The sequence below is a fragment of the Phoenix dactylifera genome, chromosome 11, assembly GCF_051530095.1.
Source record: "Phoenix dactylifera cultivar Ajwa chromosome 11, Ajwa_hap1_PhDact_Kaust_v1.1, whole genome shotgun sequence".
Lineage (NCBI taxonomy): Eukaryota > Viridiplantae > Streptophyta > Magnoliopsida > Arecales > Arecaceae > Phoenix > Phoenix dactylifera.
The window spans coordinates 3,091,937-3,111,257 of record NC_143200.1 but is presented as its reverse complement, the minus strand read 5'-3'; the positions used below and the strand labels follow the sequence as shown (position 1 = coordinate 3,111,257).

Here is a 19,321-nt window from a genome sequence, read left to right as displayed (position 1 = left end):
AAAAACTTTCAACTTTTAGCGTATTTTGGCCTTCCTAACATGAGTGGATCCCTTGTCCAGTATACCACCAAAGTTCAGAAAGTTGCACTAAGATTCAACAGTAAAAATGTTATTGAGGTCCATCTCCAAATCAACTTGTCTCTTTATGAGAAGGCTTAAAAAGATTTAGGATATCTATATGCGAAATACACTCAGTAAGATCATTACCAATAGGAGACCTTCTAAAAGGGATAATCTAGGAGTGATCATTATTAACAACATGCCAATAGGAAGCCACTGAGGTATGGTGATTCATATCAATGAAATTAACCCAAAATCCACCTATCAAACCAAAACCCGACTCTTCTACTATCACCCAACTAAAAGGATTTACCACGCACGAAACTGTCTTTAGCTTTTTAAAACACTCTTGCAGAAGGATGAAGCATAAGAGACCTCCAAATGGCAGTCTCCATTCAAGAATTTCCACCACCATTTACCTAGCAAAGTTAGATTCAGATCCCTTAAGTCTCTTTAGCACATAGACCATCATGATCACTCCTTGGGGGGGGGGGGGGGGGGGGGGGGGGGGTGCGGCCGAATTTAGTCCCATATCGGCTAGTAACGGAAAGTTTCTGTGCCTTAAATTGGGGGGCGAAGTCCTTTCCTCGCGAGGCGCTTTTTGAAGGGCAAAACCGTGAGGGCATCCCCCCATCAGCGTTGGACGTGCGGGCCGAAAATGTCTCCCCCTGTAGCGCTAGATGCGCGGGCCGGAGCGCCCAAAGCGGACAATACCTCGCGAAGGGACGCAGTCTCTTTCTCTGCTCGGCTCGGTTGGGACTATGCTGTTGCGTGGGCCCAAAAAATCCCGCAACAACTTCTTTTCCAAATGGTTTTCCAATTGACCAAGCAAAAACCTCCATTAGTCATGGATTTGCCTTTCCAGAGTAAGGATTTTCTAATCAGATGAAAACTCTTTTAAAACCCAAGTAGGGGCAAAAACTGACAAGTAATAGATAAAGAAGATGAGAGCGAAGGGAGTTGACAGGTGTGAGTCTGCCAACCAATATGGAATCATGACTATCACAACTGAGGACCTCACCCAAGAAGGCTATTCAGATGATTTATTTGGATTTCTTGACCCTATGTAAGTACCCAGGATTTATCCAACACATAGTCGATATGAGACTCAATACCAGTCTGTATGGGTCCTCACATATCCTTTCCATTTAAGTTCTGGTATCCTCATCAAGCTAAGAGTTTAACTTCATTCAAATCCAATCACAAATACTATGATCAGTCCATGATCAACCCAATAGGTTAGTGTTGTAGTGTTTTCTATTCCACATAGGCTATGAACCGAATTCGCTTTGATAATATTTGTCACAATTGAGGATCTCATCCAAAAAGGCTAGCCAGAAGGTATTCGCCGCATAGACGATGTGGGACTAAATGCATGCCCACATGGATCCTCACATTGAGGTAATTGACCAATTTCTCTCTTCCTCACTTTTCTTAGCCCTAATTCCATCATTAGTGGTTGGAATCTTCTTAGTAGGTCACTAAGTTTTGTTGAAAACCCCTCCATAGTCGTTGTTATCTTTCCCCATCCCTTCTCGACGTTTCATGGCCAACATACAAGCCTTAATCACTGATGAATAGGTTGAGGGATGGTTTGATGTGGCTGAGCCCATTCTTATTTGGGTGTCCCCTGTTTTCTTATTTTTCAGCCTTTCACTAGCCAACTACCATTGATTGTCGTCTCTTATCAACCGACTGTGACTACAAGCACCACCATGGGCAGCCGCTCGCCTACCACCGCCATCATCTAGCCATTGCCCTACATTGTTCTTTCCCTATTTTGAGAAGGTGCATGGCTCTTCTATTTTCTGCTAAAAAAAAAGGAAAGAGAGAGCTCCATCCTTGTTTAATCCCCCCCCCCCCCTCTCTCTCTTCTCATTTTCTCATTTTCTCTCTCTTCTACTTTCACATTATTTGATGTTCAGTGGACTTGGCGGGTCTCTCTCGTGTAACTTTGTTCAACATTGGTAAAGGGTCCTGAATCGCCCAAATGGTTGTGCAACAAGTCGATCCCCATCCTAGTTCTTGTCGAGCATCCTTGGACTCCATCATCTTCGATCTTTATTGAGCTATCTATATTCTAGCTCGGCTCTTGTTTTATTATTTGATCTGTTAGGTTACTTAGATCGAACCTACCTAAGTTTTCAGACGCTCTACCTAGTCAATCTTGTCCTTCTTCCATCTTGGCTTTTTTCGAGCATCCTTGAAACTTATTATTGATGATCTCTATCATACAATCTTTGCTCTGATTGGGTTCCTATTCATAATCCACTAGCTGAGTCACTTAGATCATACCTACTTGGTGCTACTGAACACCGTCACTTGGCCAACCGCATCTTTTTTCTCTTAAAATTTTACAACCATCAAAGTTGTTGAATATGAATTAATTGGGCTTTGCATAGGTTTAGGTGATTCACTTAGTTGAATTTTTAGGTTTCAAGGCGAAAAAGGTAATCAATCCTTATATTCCTTATTAGTTTTCAAACTACCTATTATTTTCAATGCTCAAAATTTCATAAAAATTATAAATGATGTTTTGACATGGATGATTCTGTATAATTTTTGAATTAAATCAAGGATCAAGCATACGATATTATAAAAAATCATATTTTTTTATAAAAATAATAGTCCCATTATGTTTTAATGTTAAGGATTTGTTTATATGCTACGAACTCTAAACTATGAAAATTTGCATTTTGTCATGAAAAGAATGATTGCATGACTATTTTATTCTTAATGACTTATTGATGGACTATGAACTCTACAAAACCATTTAATGTCTTTTAATTAATTTATTTATGTATGATTTAAGATATTTTATTTTGAGAAGATATGCCTAAAGGTTTTCAGATAGTTATGTACGATCTTTAAAAGTGACGTAGATCAACACTTGGAGCTAGTTCTATACGACCCTGCTACTAGTAATAATAGTTGGCATACGATTTTGCTAATAGATAATAGTAGTTGGCATGTAATCCTACTAGCGAGTAATAGCACCCTCGCTATTAGATAATAATAGTTGATATTTTGTCGAGTACAACCCTCTCACAAGTATAATAATGACCTTGCTATTTAGTTTTTTTAGCTAAAAACGAACATTTCATACATCACGAGTACGAATACACCCAATAGAATCAGAATACAAAATATTCCGAAGTGGTTCGGGTATCTCTCTCTCTCCGGCCCATAGGGTGCCTCCTGAGTGGCTCGCTACATATGCTGCCACCCAGTCGGTTGCCCCATTAGCCTCACGATATACATGCATACCCTGGAATGTAACACCCTCCCTCACTATCAACCAAATATCGTGGAACAGGGGATGAGCTCCTCCACAACTACTTGGGCCCCTACAGATCCAGTTGATCACCGTGGCCGAATTACCCTCCAGTAGGACAGAACTCGCCTGAAGCATCCGCCTCGCGTAACACATGCCCTTCCAGGCTGCTAGCAGCTCTGCCCCAGGAACCGAGGTATCAAAAATCTGATAGTCCCCTGCTGCCACCGCATCGGAGCCCGAGCCGCTGATAACAAATCCGGCCCCTCCCCTCCTACCTCCATCCAAGACAGAGCCATCAAAATTGACCTTGAGAAAACTCGGAGGTGGGGGCTTCTAGGTAAAAAATATCTTATATGGAGCTGCCGAAGCAATGTGGGGGCTCCAGATGTCTCGAGCTGTCAAAGGTCTATAAACTGACTCTGCATGTATAATCTCTACTACCTGAGCCCGAGCCTTCTCCATCACGAATCGCGAGGACGGCCTGCTCTCTTCAAAAACTCGGGCATTCTTGGCCAACCATATCTGATACGCTGTACAAGATGCCGTAATAGCCAAGTGACGCGTCTGAGGATCACCAACCCAATGCTATACCTCCTCCAGAAAACAATCTCTCCGACTCCAAAAGTCTCTCGGGATCCCAATCAGACTCCAAGCACATGTCGCCCGCATGCACTGGAATAGTACATGATCCACTGACTCGTCCACCCTATAATTCGGGCATAAGGGAGAAATGCTCACACCTCGTCTACTCAACACTACGCTCGTCGGCAGTCGCTCCCAAGCCACCTTCCGGAGGAAGAGAGCGACCCTCTGGTGTAGTCCAAATCCCCATACCCAACCACAGTCTATGCCCGGCTCTGAATCCCATTGGAGAACACGAGATACCTCGACAATCCCAACACCGTACCTTGGCATTTAGTTTAAAAGTATTATTTTATACTATGGCATGGACAAGTGGCAAATGTTTTATGACTTTTTACCATATATATGAGATCTGCATGGTTGATGCATATATAAAGGCATGACTGGTTTCGAAACTTGTTTTATCTTATTGTACTATGAAAATTCTATTTTGCAGTAAAAGTTTTCTTTAAATGCTTCATTGTGCCATGCAAAATTTATACTTGATTTGGTAAAGTAGTATAAAGTTTACTTATTGAGTTGTGTAGCTCTCTTTTCTTTTTGTTCCTTTGAGACGAATAAGGACACTAGGAATGGAGAATAAGCCAGGCTTGGAGTTCATGCTAAGAGGCTTTGTAGCAGATAAATTTTAATTTATTAGTTGATTATGGACATGTAGTTTTACAAATTTTTGATATTACAGGTTTTCAAAAATTTAAATTTGAATTTAGAAACCCTGGACCGGCACTTGGTTCTTTATTTAATAGACAATAGACTTTGGACCCTTTGTTACATTCTATTTGAGCTGGATTTTCATAAAAGTTTATTATTACTAGCTTCGCATTATCACGAGCGGTACCTACATAGCCATATTATATCCCGGATTCATCTTATAATTAAGTGTCACTATACAGATAATTAAGTGATCATAGATTTGTGACCGTCCTCATCCATCAAATGCTCCTTTTAGCTGGATACATTATATTCGATGAAACCGTATCCATCCAACAAGCTGAGGGTGTTGTAGATAATAGACTTTGGAGATTTTTTATTATTATTATTTTTTTTTGTTGTGATGGGTAACACCCAATAAAATCAACAGAATATCTTGGAGTGCCCGGGGCAACTTTCATTCCCAACCTATATGGTACCACCCGCATGCATGGCTGGCCAGATAGGCGGATACTTTAAGTAGATACTTTTTTTTTTTGTATTTTTGAGCATAGATATTAGGGCAAGAAAAGCCCTAGCAGCCATTAATTTCGGAGCATACGACCTGTCTAGAAGCATGTTGGAGTCGTAGATTAATTGATGATGACAACAGCGACGAGGCCTCGAGGCCATGGCCCATGCACATGCTCTTCTTTGGGCATCTTGTGCCGTGACAAATAAATGCAATCCATGGAGCCTTAGTAGATGTTAAACAGTGAAAGGTGGCCATGTGCCCCCTGAAGGGATCCCCTTTGGGACCACTTCTTAATGTTTTCCCTTTCCGCTCTATTTCCCACTGTTCAGAGGCCACATGACCTCTCCCAATCACCAAGAGTACCTCAGTACCACCCAGTATAGCGTTCAAAGCCTCTTTTAGGGTGTCTGCTTGGGTCCTGCGAGCCTTTTTTTTCCCTCACGCCAATCTCAAGTGAAATATTAGATTTGTGGGACTAATTCCAGTGTTTCCCTTGTCCTTTTATGTCACTTACATGCAGCTTTGTAGTAACTCAAGGGCGAGTCTCTGGCACTTTAGAGCCAGGCTTCTCTTATTTGAATTGATATCAAGAGGTAGGGCTTGTTGGCTTTTGGATGGGGAGAAGAGACGCCATTTGGTTTGGAAGTACTGGAAATGGAATAGGCCATTCAGGGATAATTTTTCTTTTTTTTTTTTGGCTTGTTGGTGACAAGGGATAGCTCCGGTAAGATGCTGGGGATGGATGGTGCGACCTTGCTGCTCCCTCTTTGGAACATTTTGTTTTCTGACTCTTCGAGATGTATTCGTACTAGATTTAATTGTGTGTGTGTTTGGATAACATTTTTATCTCTATTTCAAGATACATTGTTTCATGTTGCTGATCTACCACACTAATTATTTCTGGATAAAAAGATAAAAAAAATGCCTTAATTTTTGTGATTATTTATATTGAAGGTGGAAAAATCTGACTTGAACTAGCCAATCTACGACATGAATGCTGGCATATTTGAGGGTAGGCGGTCGCCTCCGAGGTTGGTGGTGGATAGAGTTGTATTGCAGGCGAGGAAGGTTACCACAGCTACCACGTTGTTCTCTACTGAGATGGCCAGGAACATCTGGGGCACTCTTTCCGCTGTTATAGCGCCCAGGTTCGCCCTTGTTTCTTGGATGCCCCCACCCCTTGGTCATCTTAAAGTGAATTTCGATGGTGGTATGTCGGTGGATGGTGTATCTGGAGGTATCGGATTCGTGATCAGAGATTCTTTTGGCAGGATGGTAGCAGCCGAGGGCCGGCGTACTCCTGGGATCACTGTTGTAGGGGCAGAGCTTCGGGCTGCATGGGAGGGGCTGACATATGCAAGGAGGACCCTTGAAGCCGAGAGGGTGTATCTCAAGGGGGATTCTTCTGTGGTGATTGACTGGATCCGAGGTGTGGATAAATATGGGGATGGCCATCCTCTCATCAGAGAGACTCGCAGGCTGGTTCAGGAGATGGGTGGGCTGCATGCAGCATATGTGTTTTGGAAGGCGAATAGGGCAGCAGACTGGGTCGCCTCTTTCGTCGCCCGGCACTTCGGAGATTTTCTATGGACATCTACAGGAGATATTCCCTCTCCTTTGTATTTTTTACTTTCTCGTGATTGGGCAGGATGTACTCAAGTTAGAGCTGTATAAATTGCCGCATTTACTATATAAAAATAAAACTAGCCAATCTACTCGAACCCACTCGGAATAAATAGGTTTGGACGGGTTCTTTTGATAATTACGTTGATTTAGGTCAACCTGAAATCAACTTATTTATAAAGAGATGAGCATATAAAGGTGGACCAATGAGAACAAGCTGGCTCTCATGCCCAATATAGATGACCCTTCTCTAATTCTTTCCATATAGTTAAGTTCATTAAAAAGAAAATTATAGAGAGTGACTGACAGGACAGACCATGAGGTTTTGGAATCTGGTCTTGAACTTTTCAGTTAGTTTTAATTTAACTAATTTAGTACCATTATGTGATATGTATTTCTAAATTTATTATAGATATGATGCTTTTTTAAAATGAAATTTTATTATGTTGTTTCTCTTCTTTGAATACAATGCATGCTCTATTTTTATAGTTATACATATAATTGACGCTAGAAAACATAAAACTTAAATGGGTTGGGGATGGGTTTTCTTTTTTAATCTTATTATAAATGGGTCAGGCATAGATGGAGAGGTCTGATCAAAACTCAGCTCAATTTGACCTGAACCCTATATATATATATATATATATATATATATATATATAGGTCATTTCATGGATATAAGTGAGATAAAATTTGGGTATAACTCCCATTTCATGGAATCTGTGGAACCACTTGACTACTTTAACACCCTCCCTTTAACCAAACATTTTTAGGGCTATACAAAAATGGCTTGTTTGGGCTTTTATCTGTGACAGCATGGGATAACACCTCATTCAGGGTGTTATCTCCCTTTAATCTAAGCCAATACTCGAAATAAATAAGCCTTATGCTCGCCAAATAGCTTGTGAAGAGCAAGAATATGGAAGAATTGAGAGTTATTCTCGACAAACCTACGTATACCAGGAATAACTATTCGAATGGGAAGGTTGGCATAAAATCTATTTATTCCTTCCTCTTTTTTTAATAGACAAAAATCATCCTCAACCTAGAGCCACTCCAAAAATATTATCAAACAACAACATGAATAACTTTGGACTATCCATTCCATGTGGAAGAACTATTCTATTTCTATTCCAGTTTTTTCTTATTTGGAAAAGCAAGATCATAGTTCCTTCGCGCCAAAAATCAAATCAATTGTCGTGACCCTGATGGATTGTGCCAATCATACCTAGAGCTGTATGTGGGCCAAGCAAAGACTTCAATTTCTGGAAGAGTAGAAACAAGAGTACGTTTCAGTGCTATAAGGTGGTAATTGGTGGTCCTAGATACTGCTACGCCCTCGATAGAATAGTAGACATGAGAGGAAGTAATATAATATTCAGAGTTCATCAGGTGTTGTTTATTTTTTTGAATTGGACAACAAAATGAAAAGAAGCATAAAATCAGCTGTTTCTAGAGTAGTTCATATAATTAATGTGGAAGCATTAGAGACTTGACATGAAAATGTTTCTTTAGCAGTAGAATGAATCTTCAAAACAACTATATATAACCAAAAGTAAAAGGTTTTGGCTACTGAAAACATACATAAACTGATTAAAGCTACCACCAAATCTAAAGCATGAGGGTTGGTTGTTTCGAGCTCCAAAATTTGGACTCGATCTGCCGATCGACCAGGCAAAAAAGGAAGAGTTAACTTTGTTACCAAAAAAGAGGTGGAGTTAATCTGACTGGCTACAAAGTTCGAGCAGAAGACTTCAGCTTGAAGAATCAAATAAACTCTGATTTAATTTAATTTACATCTTTTTTTGCTAACTAGAAACACTTGTCTCATTTATGCTGGGTCAAGTTTATGGTACAAACCATGATCAGAAAGTTTGGGTATACAATGTGAATGACTCATTTTAGCAATTACCTGGAGTTGAGCTCCATTTCTCATCAAAGATATAATGATAATATTTGATGATGGACTGCTTTGAAACCAAAAAGATGCAGAAAATATAATGTAAGTTACATCATGTTTCTTCTAACAAAGAATTAAATCTTCTTGCTTGTGTTCGAAGATTTTATTGATGGTTTACATTCTTACATTCAATCCAAGTCTCGGAGCCATGCAAGTTGGACAAAGTAGACTCAAACACAAGTACTTGGCAAGTTCCTATTGGGCCTGAACTAGAGTTCCTTATTTGGTCTATTCAAAGGGGCAAAAAGAAAAGGGAATTCAGTATCTAGGACCTGATCAGATTTCAGAATCCATCGGTGAGACGTCCTCCCAAATATCTGAGAAGTTCGGTAAACATTTTTCCCAAGATGGATTTACTGCACCTTGGTACAAGAGTCAGTCTATAGGCAAGGGCACAAAGACCCAAAAAATTCTACCTAATGATATGACCTCCCCCCCCCCCCCCCCCCCACCGAGATCAAGCTTTGTGATATAACTATTCACATAAAATAAAAATGCAGTGTTTTCATATCATTCAGAACAAACATTCTCTTAGACAAAGGCAGCAGATGATCACACAACAACCTGAACAACACACAAAAAGAAATAATGAAAAAGAGAGAGAGAGACATCTAAAGATGGAGAACTCTTCTAAGCCTTCAACCACATAGGTTTCAAATGCTTGGATCTGTAGAACCCTAGCCCTCTTCATTTGACTTGGTTGGTCCAAAGCATGGCTCACTAATGGTCCCTCTCTACATGTGGCAAACGCATCGATAGTGGTAGGCACTGTTCGTGGGATCACCAGCGTCCACTGGGACTTGCTCGGCTCTGCAATGGAATCGGCACCCTCGGCACTCGTTGTAGGTGCAGATTGGAGCTGTGGAGCCTATCATCAGTCTTCTTGCACTCATATCCCTCCATCTCCACAACCCTTCTTTGTTCGAACCCTATATGAATAAGGATTACACCAAAAGAATAAAGGAAAAAACACTCTTTAACAATAACTCGCTCGAGTTAGAGAATTATAAATGCATTCCTTGGAGTTCTGTAGTTTCACCTGTGATTGGGGTTCCTTCTTCAGTGTAGGAGAATACGAGGCTGAATGTCGTGCTTCAGAGCCTGCAAGATTGCGAAAGAAACCAAGCTTTCTAAGACCAAATGATAGTTAAAGCCAGAGGAAGCAATTCATCTAGTTTAAATAAGGTAGGGTGAAGGAGATGAAGGCAGGAAGAGTTATATGACAATTACCTGAACTGCAAAGAGTCCCGAGGAGAATGGAGAGGAAGAAGAGGAGGGAGAAGGTGTTGGTGGTGGGAGGTTTTATGGCCATAACTGCTGCTTCTAGTGGCAGCAGATAGGAGATGAGAGGTGGTCTTTGAGAAGAAACAAGAGAGGATATATAAGAGGGGGTTGGTTTGGCAGTGGGGGAACAGTGTCCATTTATGGTAGAATGCCTGTTGCTAGAGCCATGCAAGCAAACAAAGCCAGGTCCCTCTAGAGAGTGCTCTCTTGGGATTGATTCCAGCGAATACTGTAAGTTACCAAACTGCAACAATAATTTACCATGCGTCATCTCCAAATCTATATAATCAATTCAGTATCTTCCATTCTTTTCTGTTTATGTCCAAGGATGCCAAGGGATCGGCTATAGACCGGATATGAGCCGGGTAGACCTTTACTTGTATCCCATACTTGCCTCAAAGCAGAGCTAGACGGGTATATACGTACATATAGACAAGACGGGTTCAGTGGATCAGGTCGAATAGAACTACAAAATTATTTTATTTTTGAATAGAAATCAATTTTTTTATCTCAAAAAACAGATTCGTGAAAAATTATATATATTCGTATCAGATTCGGATCGAAGCTATTTGTGAGCAGCTCATATTCCTATACGTTGGCTCAGCAAAATTCTGCTCAATCAGCAACTAAGTTGAGCTTTAGAATTGCCTAACTTGGTGAAAATATTTATTTCCTTTTAGAAAAGATTTAAATTTTTAAATAAAATTTTATTTATTTCATTTTTGGCAAGTTTCCCGCATTGGATTTTAAAATATAAATACTTTTGTATTTATCGATGTCTAGTTCTTCCAAGTCCAAGCCGGGCTTTTGGAGAGATAGGTTGTGACTAAATGCACGCTCGTTCAGCCTGGCCACACATCTTATTTGATTTGAATTTGAATTTGGATTCAAAATTTGATTTCAACCTATAACATAAGCATTACAGATCAATTTTAATTCGCAATTAACTTTGAAACCATAACCTAAGCATTACAAATTGATTTGAAGTTAATTTGAATTTAAATTTAAAATCTCTATCTATTGGCTGAGTTGTGCATTGTAACATATATGTACATTATGGATCATCACACGTATGTGATGTTGAGCCATTATGAGGCGCCAGCACTTAGCAGGGCCGTTATTGTGTGTGTGTGTGTGTGTGTGTGTGTGTGTGTGTGTGTGTGTGAGAGAGAGAGAGAGAGAGAGAGAGAGAGAGAGAGAGAGAGAGAGCTATTGAGGCCATTATGGGCCTCCTCCGTAGTTATCTGGATCGAGAACATTTTTTAGGACTTGAGTACATTAAATTAGACCTAAAATAGATCTTATTGAGAGAGATCTTTCATTTTTCACTTCTTTTCACTCATTCTTCTCCTTTCCCAATTTTCCTGAAGCTTTCTTGCTTTATTTTTAGGAAAACTGAAAGATAGTTGATTGGGTCAGACCATCCAGAATCTGGGCCGAGCCAGGTTCATTATACCTTAGGGATGGTCTCGGCATAGACCGGTATAAAAAAATGAATTTTATTCTTAGGGCAGTGTACATATTCATATGCCTTATCCCAAGCATACCTTTATTTTTAGTTTTTTGATTTTTATAATTTATCTTTGTATTATTTTTGAAATTAACATTTTATATATTTATTAAAAATTTCTAGGAACCATATCTCCAACATAACTTGCTCTAATTTGGCGGTGCCTCCAAGCAAGGTTATAATCAACAAATATTGTTGGCCGTTCCTGAGCTTGCTGGAATCTAATTGAAACAAAACTTATGACTCGAGCATAATCTGGCTCACTTTTTTTTTTTTTTTTTTTTCAGAAGGAGACTAATGAAGGAATGCTTTCATTAGTCACCGAATTTTATTAGGTGAAAGAAAGAATACAATAAGTCTACCAGAAAAGAAAAATTAATTACAAAAGAACAAAGAGAGAAGTGTAGGTAATGAAGAGAAATAGCAGCGTCACCGAAGAACAGCAAAACAGAAGAGTCACAAAAGAAGAGAACTTCAGCCTGATCAGTAGTCTAGTCACAGATCTAGCGCCGAGGGATTGCCAAAACCATGAAGAACAGCATCAAAAATAGCATTCAAACAGCAAATCCTTGTGACGACAGTATCAAAGTTCAACTTGGAATGCTTGAAGAGTAAGTTGGAGATCGTATCCCAGGATCAACGAAAGCAGACAAAGGCCGAAGTAGCAGCAGCATAGCAGCCAAAACAGCATCCATTGGCAGCCTAAGAGAGATCCCATCAAGTAGACTGTAAGTAGGGGTGCAAATGGATCGGGTTGGATCGGATCCTGAGTGACTCCGGTCTGATCCGATTTTTTGTTCGGATCCTAATTTTGGACCCAAATCCGATCCGGTTGAAGATCTGGTCGGGTCGGATCGGGGTCGGGTTCGGATCCGGATCTGAATCGGATCTCTTTTTTTTGTGCTTTTGGGAAAGAGTTTGGGCAAATCTAATTTGGTCATATCATAATTATGAGGTGCTGGTGACCCAACTGACCTCCAGTCAGAACAGATGACCCATGACTTACTAAGTCGGTCTACAAGCCAAATTTCATATGACACTATTTTTTATCTATATGACTAATTGGACGGAACTTGGTGTCTCCAGATCCCCTCTCACGAGGACAAAAGAATTCCCCGGCCTTCTTCCAAAATCCAACGCCATTGCAGAAAACTGGCACATGACCCATATTCAGTTCAGTGTTCCCTCACTTCCTCCCTGCAAAAGTTAAAAAAAAACAAAAACCAAAAAACAGAAGGAATAAAAAAAAAAGCCAGCGACCGAGACACCAGAAGTATCTACAGTGTAATAGATCGAGGGGAAGTCCTGACGGATCAATAGTGCCACGACCCACGCGCTCGTGCAAAAAAAAAAAAGAAAAAAAACTCTCTTTTGCATTTTCCCCTCTTTCTCTCTCTCTTCGGATCCATTCGGATCGGCTCGGATCCGTTCGGTAAATCCAGATTCGACCCAGAAAATGATTCGGGTCCAATTTTAGAACCCAACCCGACCCACAGATTCTAAAATTTGGCTTGGGTCGGATATCCGACCCATTAATTTGCAGCGTTAACTATAAGGGGATACGAGGTCCAACCCATTTGCAGCCTTAACTGTAAGGGGCAAAACCTTTGATCCTCGCTCAAAGCTTGCTAAAGCATGATCTGGCTCACTTCAACATGAACCAATGGCACTCCTACCAATTACCCAAGTAAAAGAATCAAATATTCAATTATTGCGTGAGACTTTTGTTTCCTTCGTAGAGTAGTACGAGCTGGTTACTGTTCGAGTAGCTGCATGCCGTTGAGATCAGCCATAATCTTAGAGTCACATCACACCTGTCGTTGGATCTCCGGACACCAAGAACGGGATCACATGAACTTAGGGCTTCCTCATCAGGTACAATCCATTTCTTTGTTGGCCCATGCTTGTAAAGGATGATAAATGTGTGGTTTCTTTGTCTCGCTTGGAAGATGATCAGCTTGCCTTCGATCGTATGTACTTTAACAGTATCCACACAGACCACAACTGATAAGATGGATGAGTTTAGGACACTTTGTTTTTTGTGAAGGTGACTTAATCTTTTCTCCTCAGGCAGTAGCAATGGTACTAAAGTTCCTTGCCTCAGTCACCCAGCGGACAGTAACTGATCACCTAAGTCCTGTAGAGCGCGATGTACAGGGTCCCAACTGATTTCCATCAAACTCCTCTGAATTAAGGCCCTATTGAGCTCAAACATAAATTCCTGACCAATTAGAACATCATTAGAAATACTGCATCTACCTACGTACAAATGCTCCTTGCTCAGAACTAATAAGCTTTAAAAGGATGTCCCTCAATCTGGAAACCAATATCTTGGCCGTCGCCTTATACAATATAGTACACAAACTAATCGACCGAAAGTGGCACAGTTCTGTAGCATTTTGCCGTTTCGGAGTTAGGGTGACAAAAATTCTCTTCCAGTATACACACATCACACCTGAACTAAAGAACTGTCGAACAGCCTCTAACACATCCTGCCTGATGAGCATCCAATACCTCCAGAAAAATACCAGTGGAAAACCATTCAGCCCTGGTGCCTTGTCTTTCTAAACTAGGCTTTGATCCTTTAAATCACAGAATCTTGCCATCCCGGTGGCTGGAGCTCCAACCAAGGTTACCAGCTGCCGTGGGGGACCAGAGGAAGATCCCGACGACGAGCGCGAGTGGCAAGGATGGCCAGAAAAGGAAGAAAGATGATCATAATCAATGAAAGCAGGGGAACCAGAACATATTCCTCTTGTCAACCAAAATCTGGCAATGAGCCGACCGAAAACAATAATCTAATGATCATGGAAGACGTGGGTGAGGATTGTCTGAAGGGAGGAACATTACCTCGGTTCAGATGGCGTTTAGGACGCAACGGTGGAAAAGGCATCGGACGAATATTTGGCAATTTCCGGCGAACCACGACCCAAAACTGAGATATTCGGTGTGGATCGAAAGGGAGAGATCCACCTCTTTAAATAGCCGGCAGAGGCTAGCTTTCCTAGCTCTTCTGGAGACGGGCTCCTAGCTCCTCTAAGTCGAACAGGCCAGCTCTGCACTATTTTTTTTTCTCTGAGCCAACTCTTATATATCTGGGCCAGTCAAATGGACTAGGTCCAGTTTCGAGTTGGTTGTTACAATCATATGAGTTGATACCTTCTCACACATGATCACAAATATCCAAACTCCGCTCACGTAAATCACAGGCATCTAGCACTGGCTGGAAAACTCAGAAAGCCATAAATTACAAGCCCATCAATGCATCACAAATAGGCCATGCCATGCCATGCACTAATGAAACAGAAGAAAAACATCTCAAGCCTCCCAGAGTACGTAGAAACATGAAATAATACTACAGCGCCAACATTGTCATATCTCCTACAGAACTGGAATTAGTTCTACCAGCAACTTTCCACTGATGTAGCGAATAACAAACAATGTTTTGCCTTCTTTCAGCACTGTGCCGGTGCAGGGACGTTGCATTTTTCCGGGAGCTGCATGCCATGGCAAGCTTGGGGTCGATGCCAAGGTACGTTAGCATGCTGGAGTTCTCATAGGCGCAGAGGCAGGGCAGGTCGGCATGGGAGAGCGCCAGGCAGCATGCGTCGGCCGGCTTCTCGGCGAGTTTCACCGTGCTGGTGCAGGGCTTGCAGGCCATCCGCTCGTCCTGTCATATTACAAATCCCCGGGACGCCAGACACCAATCCCATCTCCAGGGCACCACACGGCCGGCTACAGCCAGTGCCCAAGGCCACACTCCTAAGTTTTTCCACCATTTTGGTTGGACTTGCTTGGTCGCCATGGTTGTATCCTGGGGCCTCGATGGTTGGTTGCTGGATTGTGGAGTGGAAGAACCTTTGTGATGACATATCTAATACTTGTGGTGAGGTTTGGAGGCCCGTGAGTGGCCTTTGGCTGCATTAGGAACGCATCGGGGCTTTTATTCGGGTTGGTGATGGGCTTTGGAGGCCCAGGATTGGTGGTGGGTTGAATAGCGAGCCAGCCTCTCAGTGCTCAGCTGGCACTTCGCCCATCGTAAAATAATATTAATATTAATATTAATATTAATATTAATAAAAGACAACTATATCAGTAGAAATATATAGAAAAAGAGAGAGAGCAAACAAGATTATTTTATTTGATAGTTGTCCGTTTTTTGACGACGGCCATGGAGCAGCATATAACAACGATGGAACAATAATGGAGTGTGTTGTATTTTTCACTTTTTTTCTTAAAATAAAATAATTAGAGTCTCTCATGCATCTAGCTAATAAACCACGTCTCACGCCCCAAAAAAAAAACCGTCTAAGAGTGCATTACTTTATTATTTCTTAATAATTAAAAAAAACTTATAACCATAGAATTCAAATAAAGAGTAAATATGAACCAAACCGAATCACACCCCATCGACTCGCAGTACAAACGGCCTCCTTAAGCGAAACGATACCCAGAACCCTTGCCCTGTTTGTAGTTTCATGTCATTCTTATTCTTTTTTATCATCTACATCAATCCTTATAACTGTTCTTCTCTGCATATCCCTCTGTTTAAGCTTTATCTGAATCTCTCTTCCATCCCAACAAAACTCACCAAACTCTAAACACACTCTTTCTCCCCTTCAGGAGATTTGGCTTCCTCTGTACTTGCTTCTGGTTCTGCTATTGGTTCTACCTTTGGCTTCATTTCCTCTGTAGTCTCCACTGCAGCAGCAACAGCTTCTGGGGAAGCAACTTCTTCGAGCTTCTCCTCTTCTGCTGGCTTCTCCTCAGGTTCCACCACTTCTGCTTTGGCTGGTGCTGCCTCCTCTTCTACTTTGGGTTCTTCTGCGGCTGCGGCCGGGACCTCGGCTTCGACCACTTCTTTGGCAGCAGGTGAAGGAGCCTCGATTTCCACAGTGGCAGCTGAAGCTGTTTCCACCTGCGTTACAATTTTTTTCTCAAAAATGGGACCCGTAACTGGTGTGTTTTATGCATGCATGGAAGGTGTCCAGTTGAGATACGTGGAGAGTTGGCTGATGGGACTGGTGATCAATGCTCTTTGATAGGTCACCGAAGATTCTTGTTAAGTTTCCCTTGCCAATCTAAACATTTTTTCAGATAAATTGGATGTGGGCTTGATCTCACAACAACAAACAACAAAAATCGTGATGTACCATGATTGGAGGATTAATTTTTATAACTACGATTTGTACAGGACTTGTAAATTAATAATCGGCAGGAAGAACAAAGCTTAATATATAAGAAAGAAAGTAGTCTATATAAACCTGAATTAAAATGATAAGAAGAAGTGTCTTAACTAATGATAATTTAGACCACCTTGTGTAATAATTCTTACATCTCATGCACCAATCTTTTGGCATAAATCTAGAGTGCTGGGGAAAATAAGTCTTAGTAAGACTGATAGTAAACTAAAAATTATCCTAATCAACATGGTAACAATAACACGCGACAACAAATTTGATACTAGTGTGGATGAGAATCTGAAACTAAAACTGGTCGACAAAGATGCAAGACATGGAATGCTACCATGCTCAAGAACAATCAAATGAAACTAATCAATCCAGGGATGATTGATCAACCCTAAACTATCTTCTGGAGGAAGAGATGATAACAACTTGCTGACTAGCCAGTGAAAATGTGTGGTGACAAAACCAACATAATTAAATGGCTCACCTCAACACTAGCCATGGCAAGAGAATCTAAGACACTGAACTGTTGGAAACTCGAAACTGAGAAATTACGAAGCAAGCAAGCACTGGATGACTGAGATTGGTGCATGCGTGAGGTGAGCTAGTATTTATATCAGTGCCTAAAGCCTATAGCTATTGGTTGGACTATTGTTATGAGAAGAAAATATTCTCCCGTCACCCACCTATATATGTATCATTATTATTCCAAATATATAATCACATCACGAAGTTTACACCACCTTTTTGCTTAGTTTACACTGCATGCTTCCTCCCAGGTCTCTAACTACTAGCCACGTGGCGAACATATATTGGACATAATTCCAGCATGGGTCCTCTCTGGTCCCACTTATTAGAAATTAAGCAGCCAACGCATGGGCCCCACCTGCTGGTAGCGCCGAATATGTGGCCCGCCTAGGACATAGTTGACGATGATGTGACGTCGCTGGGACCTATTTCCCTTCGGGACAACGTAATTTCCGAACTGACCGCATATAAATTTCTATGCGCCCACAACTCCGTCGCATTCCCTTCGCGTCATGAGTGGCCGTCACCTTTCGCAGGTGGCGACATGCTTGACGAACGGACGTTATGTGGTTGTCAGAAGATGTAAGCTTGCTCCAGGTAATTTACGAACTTGTATTTTTTAATTTTACTAAATATATTTGTACACGTATTGAAGAATTTTAAAAAATAAAAAAAACAAACAACAACGCAGGGATCTGTTTGCAAATTTGTGGCTGTGGCATGGAGACAGCTTGGGTGGGTGGGCCCCGAGTTCGGCATCGCCCTGACGTGTGTCCACCTGTCATCCACGTGTCCCGTAGAATCCTGAGGGCCGGACGGCTCTTTGCAGCCACTTGCCGATGTCAGATATTGTCAACTAGTGTTTTCTAAAGGAAACAAAATAATAGGAGAGGATTGAATCCAAGTTGGATTGCATTTGTCAGTACACATAGTTCTAGGGTTTGATTTATGTCTATTGTTCATGCCATGCATTATATTTGCGAGTCCTTCTTGGCAAAAGTGTTAAATAAAGACATGCCTAACTCTGCAGTATATCATCATTTACATGATTATATGCAAGAAAAAAAAGAAATATAATCATTTGCATGGTACAAGATTAGTATAATAATTAAGTCAGATGAATTAATTAATATAAGCATAAGTACACCTGTGGAGATCGAAAATTAAACTATTCAAAAAATTAGTATGGCAACTTTTAATAATGATAACTTAAACAAGTTTAAACCAATAACTCAGTGATGAACAGGCTTTGCGGATTATGATTGATCTCAAGTCCAACATTATGTAGGTATCCAATGTATCCATGAAGTACCATCCTGTAGCTAACACTTTACATTAGCCATGGTCCATGAAGGAGCTACATAACAAAGCTTAGTGTTGTTATGCAGTTCCATTTGCCTTGATTTTAAAGAACAGATACACCTTCATTAGTAATCTTCAATACGGTAATTCTGATTACTAGATCATAATGGTTAAATATTTACTCACTGATATTGAACATTAAACAAATAAACTTATAACATGTTTATATTAATAATTAATAGCAAAACTTATTGATTTCTCCAACACTTCAAACGCAAAACAAGCCAAGGGGTATGGCAGGTGCGAGCCTGGGCCCCCCCCAATCAAGAAGCCATGACAGCTTGCCAGGACTCAGGCCTTAGAGACTCTAAAGAGGCCTTGGTTCGGTACTCACGTGAATCTGCCGCCCCTTGCGAGCCTAGAGGACTGGGCGGGCCCTCATGGGCCACGGCCAATCCCTTCTCTCTTTTGTCCACACTCCATGCGTAACCAACAGGACTGCCACTGCTGCTGTCCTCCAGGCAAAACACCATCATACAAAGCTGTGGAAAAGCTTCAACTTTATCAGCACGAGCAGAGACCAACTCCTTTGGCCACCACATTGCTATTAAAGAAAGCATATCACTCTTCTCATTCCCTTGTAACTATCTATCTTTTATTCTAATTACCATTAAATCCTTGGGTCCTGCTTATCACTTCTGTTTCTTTAGTTGGTGGCTCGGTACCAAGGAAATGGAGGTAAGGGAAGAGGTTATGGAGATACTCTGTTTTTGTAACAATGACA

At 41.1% G+C, this 19,321-nt stretch overlaps 2 protein-coding genes and 1 pseudogene across 2 annotated transcripts; all 3 read right to left on the bottom strand.

Moving 5' to 3' along the window:
- Positions 1-9,211: 9,211 nt before the first annotated feature.
- Positions 9,212-10,086, bottom strand: STOMAGEN (stomagen). The gene is made up of 3 exons (XM_089926377.1): positions 9,958-10,086; positions 9,767-9,828; positions 9,212-9,656 (listed from the first exon to the last, which is right to left on the bottom strand). The coding sequence occupies exons 1-3, from the start codon at positions 10,037-10,039 to the stop codon at positions 9,462-9,464; spliced, it is 339 nt and encodes a 112-aa protein (XP_089782503.1). The 5' UTR covers positions 10,040-10,086; the 3' UTR covers positions 9,212-9,461.
- Positions 10,087-14,717: 4,631 nt separating this feature from the next.
- Positions 14,718-15,326, bottom strand: LOC149751590 (putative lipid-transfer protein DIR1 pseudogene; annotated as a pseudogene).
- A 458-nt stretch (positions 15,327-15,784) lies between these two features.
- Positions 15,785-17,332, bottom strand: LOC103715206 (uncharacterized). Its single transcript, XM_008802763.6, has 2 exons — positions 17,195-17,332; positions 15,785-16,439 (listed from the first exon to the last, which is right to left on the bottom strand). Exons 1-2 carry the CDS (start codon positions 17,297-17,299, stop codon positions 16,119-16,121), a joined length of 426 nt encoding a protein of 141 aa, XP_008800985.4. The 5' UTR covers positions 17,300-17,332; the 3' UTR covers positions 15,785-16,118.
- Between the last annotated feature and the right edge of the window lie 1,989 nt (positions 17,333-19,321).